At 58.8% G+C, this 12,395-nt stretch overlaps 1 protein-coding gene across 2 annotated transcripts; it reads left to right on the top strand.

Moving 5' to 3' along the window:
• The first annotated feature begins 253 nt into the window (after positions 1 to 253).
• SERPINA1 (serpin family A member 1) lies at positions 254 to 11,528 on the top strand. Of its 2 annotated transcripts, none has more exons than XM_053224892.1 (5): positions 254 to 436; positions 6,861 to 7,519; positions 8,899 to 9,169; positions 10,458 to 10,605; positions 11,275 to 11,528. In XM_053224892.1, exons 2-5 carry the CDS (start codon positions 6,865 to 6,867, stop codon positions 11,509 to 11,511), a joined length of 1,311 nt encoding a protein of 436 aa, XP_053080867.1. In that variant the 5' UTR covers positions 254 to 436; positions 6,861 to 6,864; the 3' UTR covers positions 11,512 to 11,528. The 2 variants fall into 2 exon arrangements, with proteins under 2 accessions (XP_053080867.1, XP_014930457.2); XM_015074971.3 differs by lacking the exon at positions 254 to 436 and adding an exon at positions 2,339 to 2,461.
• Positions 11,529 to 12,395: the final 867 nt, after the last annotated feature.

Raw genomic sequence — 12,395 nt, 5'->3', positions numbered from 1 at the left:
CTCATTGGGCATTTGTAGGGTGGCTCCGTCCTCCCCTCCACGGCTGGCCCTGGAAACCCACCGAGATGCTGGTGCCAGGCCGTGGGCTAGGAGGGGGACTGACACCTGTTGTCTCCTTTAACCCTCTGAGCCCAGGGCCACCCTCCCTCTGACAGAGGCTTATGGACACAGCCAGAAGAGCGGGTGACAAGCAGGACTGCCTGGGCCAGGAAGGGCTGACTGGCACCCGCCCGGCTACCCACAGCTTTGTGTTGGGCGGCTTCCTGTCCCAGTTCCCCGCCCCTCCCAGACCTGTTGCCTCGGACACCCAGAGTCTCCTTCCTCCGAGGCTGGCAGAGACCGTGCACTCCTCCGGGCGCACACGGAGTCTCAGAGGAGGCAGAGAGGCCAGGCTGTCACAGGAGGTGTGGAGGCCAGCACGGCACAAGGATCACAGGTAGAGGGGGCATGGGGCGGTCCCTCCCACCAGCCCCGAGGCCACCGGGCCGGGGGGACCAAGCTTGGCAAGAGCATGGACGGGGGGGACACTTGGTGTTGTCCATCCACTCACTGCAAGAGGTGGGGGGTGGGCAGCTGGGGTTGGAAGGAGGCCATTGTACAGATGGAGAAACTGAGGCACGGGGAGAGGAAGAGATGCTCAGGGGGTATGGAGGTCAGGCCTCACCTCAATCACAGCCCAGCTCTCCGAGCCATGGGGGGGGTGGTGTAGAGCCCCAGCGGGGAGGTGCCCAGCCAGCCAGCTGAGGGGAAGGAGCCCAAAGCCATATCATGGAAGTAGGGGGGCAGGATGGGAGTGGGGCTTCTTCCCCTCCCTGAGCTTGTTCTGCTCTGTATGGGGGGTGGCAGGTGCTCCCCTCACAGGGTCACTGAGAGCACTGGACAGGAGAGCCTGGGGGGATAGTCCTGGAATGCCTCCCTCCCCCACAATGACACCAAGGAAAGCCACCGGCACGAGGTAGGGCCCCCATCACAAGGGCTTACTGTGCACACCCGACGTTGGGCTCTGAGCTAACCTTGAACTACTGCATTGAATCCTCACAGCGGCTCATCGAGGCGGGTACTGTTGCGATCTTCGTTTCACAGGTGGGGAAACTGAGGCACGGGGAGGTTAAACAGCTGCTCTGAAATCTCACAGTCAATGAATGGGAGAGCTGGGTTCCCGGGCCTGAACCCGTGTCCCAGAGGAAACTACAGGTCGTCCGCCTGGCAGAGTCCCACACTTGGGACCAGGGAACGAGAGGAGGGACAGAAACGCACTCACCCACTCATCTGCCCCTTCGACAAATGCCCGTAGAGCGCCTATCCTGCGCCAGGGACCGTCAGGGTGCACAGAGAGGGGGTGAGGTCTGCCTTAGGTTTCTAAAGGGATCACGGTCAAGTGAGGCCCTGCCAAGCCTCTACCCTGTCCCACCATCTCCGCCCCCAGTGGCGCTCCAGGGGGCTGTAATAGCCCCAGAACAGGGCCACATGCCCAGGAAAATCCAAGCAGCTTGTGAACCACATTCCTCTGCCGGGAGCCACACCCAGTGGAAACAGTAACAGGCTGAGGCTGGCCAAGAACTAAGCCTCCTCCTGCCAGGAGAAGCCTGGAGAGCAGGGCTGAGCAGAGGGCTGTGCGGGCCAAACCGAAGAGCCCTCTGTGCACCAGGCACTTTACAGAAGTGGTCGCGTACGTCCCCTGACACCCCCGCTCGGAAGCCGGACTTCCAAACCCCTATGATGCAGACAAAAGCCCCTCCTGGTTCAGAGAGGTGGAGCAGCTTGCCTGAGGCAGCACAGCCCTTCTTTATCGATTTGCCATCTGCCCCCTGGCCTGTGCCTGTGGCCGCCCGTGCCAGCCCAGAGTGGCTGTGTCAGCATTGGTCATGGCCCGTTTACCCCTCAGGAAAATCGAGAGGGTTTTCACATCTGGGGCCAGCTGGCTGACTATGGACGAGCAACCTCTCCGCTCTGGACCTCAGTTTCCCTGTCCGCCAAATGTGCTTTTAACTTCCCCGCCCGCGCCCAAGGCAGCAGTGCGTCTCCAGCAGGAGGCATTTCAAGGTGGCTCCTTGTCACCAGTGGGGCAGCCACTGAGAACTCCCCAGGGGGAGGGTAAGCCACCAAAGTGATGCTGTCCCAAAGAGTGCCTGAGTCATGCCCCCACCCCCACCCCCACCCCCACCCCCGTGGATGCAGGACGCTGTGGTTTATGAGCTGGGCACAATGACTCCCTTTCGTGTCGGGAACAGAGGGCTGCGTGCCGTCCAGACAGAGCACACAGGGGCCGTGCGAGTGGGCAGCTCAGAACTGGCCTATGGACTTAGTCCCTATTTGCTCCTCTGATAACTGGGGTGACCTTAGTTAATATTCACCAGCAGCCTCCCCCGTCATCCCTCTGGGTCCACTGCTTAAATACGAACCACAACTAGGCTCTGTCTCCTCAGCCTCGGTCACCAGCCCCGGCCTGGGACAGTAAACTGTAAGTATGCCTTCCACTGGGGGAGCCTCCGGAGAGGCCTCGGGGCCCCTGCACTGCCAGGCAGGCCCCGGGAATGCGGAGAGGGTGGCACAGGCCGGGGCCGGACCCCCTGTCGTCACAGCAAGGGCAGCCCTGGAGCTCCTTTTCTGCTCCCAAGCCTGCCCAGGGCCTCCCCAGGTCCTACTGGAGAGAACACTGGCCCTCTGTGAGTGGTGTGGACGTGGGACCCCGGGAGGGAGGTTGGCAGAGCTCGTGTCCTCCCCATGGGCTGCCTCCTGCAGGGCTCACCGCCTTCCCTGTGCCTGGGGGCGTATCTTCTCCCTGCTTCTAAGGATGAGAAAGATAAGGCCCAGAGAGAGACAGTGGGAAGCCCGGATTCATATAGGGACCTTGGGGGAGGCAGGTGGGACCGGAGCCCAGAGTTCCAGCCGTTCACTCCATCCTCCGCGGATATGCCCAGATCAGAACCACGCTGGGCTTCCCTGTCCGTGGGCTTCTGGGCGCCCTCGTTCGTGGTGCAAGATCCAAAACCCTGGGAGGGCACCGTCCTCGGGGCTCGGAGCTGTGCTCCTGAGCCCTTGCTGTAGCCAGGGGGCTGCTGATCTCCTTACATGCCGTCAGGACTTTAGACCTCATAGCAGCCTTTTGCAGGGGTTACCGAGGCTATTCCCATTTTACAGATAAGGAGGTCAGGAACAGAGAAGTTTAGAACTTGCCCCAAATTACACACTCTCCAGGATTCAAACTGAGGCCGCCTAACTCCAGAGCTCACGTTCCCAAACCTCCTCCCCCTGCCAACATAATTGTCTCGGGTCTTGGGTGCCAGCTGGGGAATGGGAAGCCTGGGCTGGCCTCGAGGCCTCTTTGATGCTGGGTGACCCTGGACCACTGCTCAACCTCTCTGTCCCCTTGGACAAACCGTAGACACCTTTTGTCCTCTTTCCCCTCACCCCACCCCTCCAGCCTTGATCTCCGGAGCACGGGAAGGATAAAATGTCTCTGTCATCGGTTTTTGGAGACGGAGGCTACAACGATGGCCAAGGCCACCAGACTCCCACTTGGTGCTCCAAAAGGTCCATAACAATATCAGTAACGGCTGAGGCTCCCTGACAGCTGACAGTGTGTGAAGCGTTTCTTGGCACTTTGCACATATTTAATTTGCACCTTCGCTCCGTGAGGAAATGCACGCTGGTCATCTCCCGGAAACGGAGATTCAGAGAGGTTACGTAACTTGCCCAAGGTCACACAGCTGATATCGAACTGAACGCAAGCCTTCTGGCCTCATAGCCTCTGAGCTTAGCCCCAAGCGATGCTTCCCCCCCTTCCCTGAGCCAGACCACTCCACCGATTTCCTGTTTCAAGGTGTCTGGCTTCAGCTTTGTACACAGAGAAGGACGGAAGGCCAAGTTCCGGAATCAAAATGCTTAGTTAAGATGAAATCCCAGATTCATAAGCAACCAGGTCTATGGCTTTCAGTAAGTTACGTAACCTCTGTGACCCCAGTTTCTCCATTTCTAAAACGGGGCTGATAGTAATTCCCACTTCGTAGGGTAAGCTTTGTCAGGGACATTAGATGACACAGAGACAGTGAAACTGGACACGATGGTATTTACTGGACACGGTGACAGTGACGGTGACGCTGAGGCACAGGTTTGGGCACAGAATTGAATTTAAAATTCTCCGAAACTCAGAGGCCGTTCATCGCTGAGCACGGACCCTCTTCTCTGGTCCTGGGCAATACGGCAACCGGCCGGGAAGGGACCTGCCAGTTTTTCCACTTGAACCCTACCTGTGCGTAGGTACGAGGGCGTCCACACCTGGCAGGTGCCCACCCACCCGTCACCTTGTCTGCACCTCACATCTGCCACACACAGGCATCTTCCCTCCGCTTTACGGAGTGAAGTCACCTGCCCAAGGCTATCGCCCACAGGTGGTTGAGCTGAATCACACCTGCGCTTATTCAGGGCCAGGTTTTAGCAGGTGGTTGATGCCCCAGTGGCTTGCCTGGACCCCACTGGGTCACCCAGGACCATGCATTTTATGCTTGTGGGTGGAAATAGTATTTGACTAGGCAAAGAAATGGCTCACTTCACGGGCCCCCTCCCTGGCAGAGTGCTCCCACCTGCCCTGGATGCCGGAGATGTCGCCATGACGTCCTCATTCCTGAGGTTTAAAGCTCGGTCTCTACACCTCCGAGTGCCTCCCCGTCCAGGACACCATCTTCCCCAGCATCAGGCTCTGGGGGCGCCGGGTGCCGCCTTTGACAGAAGGGCGTGGAGAAAGGAGGCTGGGGGCCCTGAGTTGGAAGGAGCAACTGAGAGGCAAAGGGAAGCCAAGAGGAGGCTCAAGCCCCACGTCAGCGTCCCCCGGGGCCCGGTTCTGACGCCCACAGAGTCTGAGACCCGAGGACACGGCTGTCTCAATCTGCCGTTCAAGTGGTAGGGAAACCAAGGCTCGTTCCAGCTCTGCCACCGATTCGCTGTGTGGCCTTGGCAAGGCCCTGACCCTCTCTGGGCCTCAGACTTTTTACCAGAGTAGGCGATGTTACACGCACTGAGACGGCTATGCCCACATCGGCGGCGGCCCCTCCCCAGCCAAGCCCCCCAGCCAGCAGCTCCCTCCCCCGAGGGAGCCTCTCCCACCCCCCACCTCCCCTCGCCCCACCCCTCACTCCATTTCGCATCACCAAACCCAGACGGCTGCTAACGGAGAATCCAATGTCGGTGCAGGGGAAACTCTTTCAGATGTCCCCCGACCTGGATTTCTACAGCTGTGTGTGGTCGGTCATGTTTGGATTATTTAGAGCCACGAAGGCCAGGGAAAGGGTGGTGGAGAGAAGCCAGTGTTGTGCTGGGTCTTGCTGTTTTGTCCAAAAGACACCCGTAAAGGTCGGGGAGGCTACACGAGACCCAACGTTTCTTATTCCCAGCTTTTTCCCCTCCGGGTTTCAAATTCCAACTTTAAGGATTCCTCTGCCTTTTTGTGCTTGATGGTTTTCGTTACATGAGAAACAGCTACCTGATGTGGCCGTGGGCACGTCCTCCTCTGCTCGGGCCTCAGTTTCCCCACCCGTGAAGACAGAAGGTTGTGCTGAGGGGGTGCAGGCTGGTGGCCCGTGGTGGGGCCACATCTGGGGCAGGGGGAGCTCAGAGGGGCAGGGCGGGCTCTGGGTCGCTGTGAGTGATGTGGACTGTGACCAGCGCCAGGCAGAGCCTGCTCTAGCTGGTTCAGCCATGAGCCTTGCTGCTTCCTCTTGTGTCCCCAGAGCCAGGGGACCCATGTTCGTCCCCGGCCTGCCCTCTGAAGGCCTCTGGTTGGCAGCCCCTGCCAGCCGCCAGAACTCGTCAGGGTTCAGTCTGGTGTCCGACTTACTTCACCGGATTCTCCCAACAAGCTCACTCTCTATAGGAGGCAACAGGAAAACCAGAGAGACTGAGTGGCTTGTCCTGGTCACCCAGCTGGTAGTGACAAAGCCCACCTTAGAACTCAGGTCCGTCGGAAAAAGAAATGCTTTTTCAACGCCTACCCCCCTGCCCCACATACGCGCACAAACCCCTAATCTACTGGGGAAATCAGTATGTCGACCGTCCACGTCACCGCCGACCCCAGCTTTGGGACGGAGGTGTGGCGAGGATGTGCGGGTAAGCTGGCTGCAGGGACTGGACCCCCTTCACGTGGCCGAGGCCCCAGACCCCTGTGGGGCTGTCCTTCAGCTCCGGCAAAAGTGCTAGGGGCTGAGGCTCACCCTGCGTGCTGAGTGGGGATGGCCCCCCGGCCCCTTGTGACCTGGCTGTGTGTCACTGGGCGAGATCTCGCCCCCTCTGGGCAGCAGCCTCGTGTCCAGTAAATAAAAAGAGTTCACAGAAGGGTTCCCGTTCCCATCCAGTCGTACCTGAGCCTGATCCGGCCCATTTCCCGGGTAAGTGTGCACAAATCTCCCGTGCTCATTGTTGCCTTAGTTTCCCCTTTTGTGGAGCAGGGACCGTGGCACACAGGCCATTGCGGGTGTTAGTGCCACTGCCAAGACCCAGCCTGCCCGGGTCTGTGATTCCGGGCCTCCTACTTCCCTGCCCTGCGGCCTCAGGCAGGTGACTTAAACCTCTCTGGGCCTTTGGTCTCCTCCTCTGTAAATGGACGATTGTCGTATGCCCTGGGTCACAGGCCATTACAAGAGGGCCAGAGATGGGACGGCAAGGGGCTTACAAGGGGGCCTGGCAGGTGGGGAGCCCCGTAGAGCCTTTCCATCCTCCATGATGAGGGCGAAAGGAAGTCCTCGGCACTGGGCCGGCACACGGTAGGGGTTCGGTAAGCTCTGGATGCTTCCCGTGGTGTCAGTCAGTGGCCGAGGGACTCAGCGTGCGGCCTGATGTGGGCGTGGTGCCCCCTCTCTGTCTCGCAGGACGATGCCATCCTCCATCACGTGGGGCCTCCTCCTGCTGGCGGGTCTGTGCTGCCTGGTCCCCTGCTCCCTGGCTGAGGGTCTCCAGGGAGACGCTGTCCAGGAGACAGTGGCATCCCAACACGACCATGAGCACCACGAGGCGCCGGCCTGCCACAAAATCGCCCCGAACCTGGCTGACTTCGCCTTCAGCATGTACCGCCAGGTGGCCCATGAGTCCAACCGCACCAACATCTTCTTCTCCCCCGTGAGCATCGCTACGGCCTTCGCGATGCTGTCTCTGGGGAGCAAGGGTGACACTCACACCCAGATCCTGGAGGGCCTCGGTTTCAACCTCACCGAGAGAGCAGAGGGTGAAGTCCACGAGGGCTTCCAGCAGCTTCTCCACACCCTCAACCGGCCAGACAGCCAGCTGCAGCTGACCACCGGCAGTGGCCTGTTCATCAACGAGAGCGTGAAGCTTCTGAACAAGTTTCTGGAGGACGTCAAGAACCTGTACCACTCGGAAGCCTTCTCCATCAACTTCGGAGACAACCAAGAGGCCAAGAAACGGATCAACGATTACGTAGAGAAGGGAACCCAAGGAAAAATTGTGGATTTGGTCCAAGATCTTGACAAAGACACAGTTTTTGCTCTGGTGAATTACATTTTCTTTAAAGGTAAGGTTGTAGCAGCCACCTGAGCTGACTCCCACGAGAATGTCCAAAAATAGTCTCAAACACACAGTTCTTAAACTTGCCGTGGCAGGGCAGGGTGACTAAATCAGTGCACCTCTGCATATGTTATTCAACTAAGGTCAGGGGACGATGGGTGGGACAGTCAAATCATCCTTTTCTCTGCAGGACTTTTCAGAGCCTTTAACGTCCTAGTGTACGTTGTCAATCCCCAGCAGGGAGGGCAGTGAAACAGGCAGGCTTAGCAGAGCGTATGAAGGGAAGGGGCATTCTGGGAACACACTTCTGACAACTCCAGTGCAGTGGAGGGAGGGATGGCTCTGGAGACAGAAACACCAGGATGCAAACCTTTCCTCTATCGCTTATTAGCTATTTGACTCTAAGCTATTTGACTCTAACCTCTTTGAGGCTCTGGTTTCTTCTCTGTAACGGACACAAAATCATGCCCTTGTTGGCGGGTTTCTGTGAGGACTGAACAAGTTACAAAGAACATGGGGCTGCACGCTCGCGCAGCAGGTGCTCAGCTGAACTTGAACCTCAGCCTGGCCTCCTCCCTGAGGGATGGCAACGTGGAGGGGGGCGGTGGAGGGTGCCTGCAGGCCCCAGAGGGCACTCCAAGGCAGTGGAAATGGCCTGGGGCAGGGAGGTAAGAGCAAGGCCAGGGATGCCTCCTCCCCCCTGCGGGCTCCTCGCTCCGGAGGCAAGAGTGTGATGGAGAGCACGGGGCCAGAGCAGGCAGATGTTAGGTCCCAGCTCTGCTGTGTGACTTCTGGTGGGTCTGGCCCTTCTCCGGCCTCAGTCTCCATCCCTGTGCAATGGGGAAGTTGGGCACAGGAGTTCCCGGGGCGCCCTCCCTCTGGGCCTTGCCCGGACAGTGCTGCTCTCTCGGTGCAGTGGAGGGGAGCTACCCAGGCATCGCCATTCTGCCCAGCGGTCCAGGGAAAGACTTGGGGTAGGGGTGAGAGCGATTTCCTGAATGATAAGAGCTGCCCGTTAACAAGGGGCAGGGAGACTCCCACAGGGACGTGCCGAGTATGACTGATGTCAGTAATTTTCATTTAGCATCTCCCAAGCCACCCTCAAATACGTGAGCAAGAAATACAAGTAAAAATGCTTGCTTTGCATATCCAGACTGGCAGGCCTTAGCCTCGATAACATAGACCTTCTGGATCCTCCTCCAGGCTTGCATTCTTCTCTCTAACGTCCTTTCAGTAGACTGTTCATGGCAGCCCCATTTTACAGGTGGTGACACTGAGGCTCGGAGAGAAGTTGTCTCACCAAGGAGACTCGGGGCTTTTTTATCCCACCCTATTGTCCAAACCTTCCCCCACTGCTGGCTGAAGCCCACCTTCCCTTCCCTCCAGGCAAATGGGAGAAGCCCTTCGAGCCCCAGCATACCACAGAGGAGGACTTCCACGTGGACGAGGACACCACGGTCAGGGTGCCCATGATGAGCCGCCTAGGCATGTTCGACGTCCACTACTGCGACATGCTCTCCAGCTGGTCGCTGCTCATGGACTACGTGGGCAACGCCACCGCCTTCTTCGTCCTGCCCGACCAGGGCAAAATGCAGCAGCTGGAGGAAATGCTGAACAGGGACATCCTGGCCAAGGCCCTGGAAAAGAGACATTCCAGGTGATTCCCAAACCAGAGAACAACCCGGGAGCCGCCGCGTCCGGCCGGGTCCCAGGGAGGGAGGGCGGCCCCACGCCCCGTGCGCCCCACAGCGGGGCAGGACCTGGTGTCCCAGACCCAGGCTGGCATCGTTCAGACCGCACCGGCCGGGCTCCGTGACAGGACGGTGTCCGCGGTGAGGAGGCCAGAGTCCCGTCCTTGGGGACTCGCTTCCCCACCGGGGACACCGTCCCTTCCCGGTGCCAGCACGCGCCCTGGGAGGACCACGAAGGGAGAGGTGGGCTTCTGGCGAGGGGGGCAGCAGATGTGGAGTCAGAGCATACAACACCCGGGGCCGGACGGGGACAGCCTGCCTGGGGTCGGCCGGGAAGGCAGAGGCCCCGGGGAGGGACCCTTGGGCGCACCTTGGAGCAAGGTTTGGGCTCCTCTGTCACCAGACCGGTGTGGACTGATTGGGTCCCCGTAGTGAGGTAACGCATGAGCGTGCACCCCAAATTAGTGCATAAAACGCCCAAGCCCTCGTGACCTATTTTACCCTCCACACGATGACAAGATACACGCACGTATAAATGTAGCAATGGGAACGTATATAAATAATCAAGTACAATTCATACATGAAACTGACACCCAGAAGAATACATAATAAGCATATCCGTGCTTAAGTGAATATAAACTCACAAAAGAGCATAAGGATACAATTAAAATAGCAGTTTTAATACCTCCCCCCCCCCACCCCCACCCCCCACTCCTGGGCTGCCTGCGCCAGAGGCTGAAAGAAGAACAAGGCGGTGCCGAATCCGGATCGGGTCGAGCGGAGCCTCAGTGCCAGTCAGCTCGCTCTGGCAGACCCTGCTCGGGGCCACACGCTGGCCCCACGGAAAAGCAGAGCGGGGCATTCGGCCCGTGGGCTCACGCATGACTCACCGAGCAGATGTCCCTCCACACTCACCCCACGTTCCCCTGGGATTCGGGCTCTGGGGAGGTCCCGGTCTGGGGGACACCTGACCCTGCAGGGCAGTGCGCTAAGCACTCCCCAGGGGACTTCCTGGAGGGCTGCTCGGAGGAGGCAGGAGGGGGCATCTGACACTTTGCAGGACAACCCATCCCTGTGATTCTACATCCTCTGACCCCGGGGGGGGGGGGGGGTGGAGGAGCTAGAAATGGAATAACCCGTGCACACCTCCAGCGCTCCTGTGGGGGCAGGGCGAGGGCCACTGACAGGGAGAAACAACCAGAAATGAAACGCTCAATGCTGTGAAACACCTTTGTTTCCGAATCGTCGTCACAGGTCTGCCAATTTACATTTGCCCAAACTGTCCATTTCTGGAACCTACGATCTGCAAACCGTCCTGAGAAAAATGGGCATCACCAAGGTCTTCAGCAACGAGGCGGACCTCTCAGGGATCACTGAGCAAGGTCCCCTGAAGCTGTCCAAGGTGAGTGCGTCCCTGGTGGCCATTGGCCACTGGTGCGTGTGGGGGACAAAGGGACACAAACACCTCTGCAGACTGAGGTTCCTGACGAGTGCCCTGGATCCACGGAGACTGGAATGTGGGCAGGTGACAATGGAGGAGGTGGCCTCACGTGCTCCTGGCACTTTAGGGACCTCCTCCGCACTTGTGGCACTGACACTCTGGGTCATTTTTGGCCAGGGCCTTCCCTTCTTTGGGCCTCGATGGACCCATAGTTACAAAGACAGGCTGGAGCTCAGGGATTTCAGAGGACTTTTGCCCCTGCGTCTGTGACACTGGGAGCCATTGGCCAATCACTGAGTCTAGGTGAATGAGGGATTTTGCCTAAAGATGCCAATTATTCAGAAAATTAAAGGTGACTAAAGCCACAACCGCAGCTCGAAGGCTGGCTGGGAACTGAGTGCCTGGTGTGGACCAGATGCAACGAAGGTCCCCGTCAGAGTCCTGGGCCCCAGGGTGCTTGACATATCAGGGAGGGAGGCCATGGATGGGGAAGGACAGGCCAGGTGGAGAAAGGCCCACATAAGCCCCTCCCTGGGCAACACCCCCCTCCTTGGGCCTCGCTCCCAGGGCTGGGTTGGGGACGGCAGCCCATCCCCACTCAGGACAGGCCGCCGTGCTCTCGCCCTGTAGGCACTGCATAAGGCCGTGCTGACCATCGACGAGAAAGGGACAGAAGCCGCTGGGGCCACATTTATAGAAGCCATCCCCATGTCGATGCCCCCAACTATCCAGTTCAACAGGCCCTTTGTGATCATCCTCTACGACAGAAACACCAAGAACATCCTCTTCATGGGAAAGGTGGTGAACCCCACCGACACAATACCTGGCTTTCTGAATTCAGCCCCCTCCCCAGACGACAGACATTAAAGAATGATCCGGCCCAAGCTTGTGTGTGACATCCTTCATCCTTCACCTGAGTCTCCCCTTCCATCCCCCGGCAGTGTGTGGAATGTGGGTCACAGCGACCTTTGGTGTCCACTGTTTACTCTCTATCAGGCCTTCCCACTGTCTGGGAGCGGTGCTGGGCCGGGGCGAAATGTTTGCCCTGGTCACTCTGGAAAAGCTCTAGGCTTTCAGTCTTATCTGGGAGTCCCCGAGGGGGCATCGCAAGGGCTCAGATTCCAGCCCCCAGCCCCCAGCTCCCACTGGGCTCCCCCTGCCCCACTGGTGCTCGCAGCGCCCCCCACGACAGCCCCTACCCCTGCTGCCCCTCAACCTCGAGGCTGCCTCCCTGTTGCTTCCAGAACCTTCCACTCACACAGGGGCACTGAGCAGCCGCATCTCCAGCTGCAGAGGGAGAATACTTGGTTCCTTTCCCTCATCCCGCCCTCCCACCTGAGCCAGGCTTGGGCTCCTACCAGTCGGAGCTCTTTCCTGCAAACATCTATGGCCAATCTTTCCTGGCAACTTTTTCAGCGGGGCCGGACTGGGAACACGCGCTTCGGCCCTCGTTCTTCTCTGCTCCTGGAGAAAACATTACTCCTAGAAGCAGGTGGGACTTCTACCTGCTCTGCTCCCCACATGGGCGTCTGGGTCTTGGTCTGTGTCACCTGCTCAGACTAGTCCCGGACTGCCAGCACCCCCCCCACGCCCCCCGCAAGACACTTAACCTGTGTCCTCTTCTACCTAATCATGTGGCCAAGTTGTGAACGGCTCTGGAAAGTCATCACAGTGGTTCCTTGGTCATGGCAAAGGAAGTAGGTCATCAAGCCCACGAGCCTTACCTGCCCTCCCTCAGCTAAGCTGTGACA

The sequence above is a fragment of the Acinonyx jubatus genome, chromosome B3, assembly GCF_027475565.1.
Source record: "Acinonyx jubatus isolate Ajub_Pintada_27869175 chromosome B3, VMU_Ajub_asm_v1.0, whole genome shotgun sequence".
NCBI lineage: Eukaryota > Metazoa > Chordata > Mammalia > Carnivora > Felidae > Acinonyx > Acinonyx jubatus.
The sequence above is the reverse complement of the archived record's forward strand: the minus strand, read 5'-3'. Positions and strand labels throughout refer to the sequence as shown.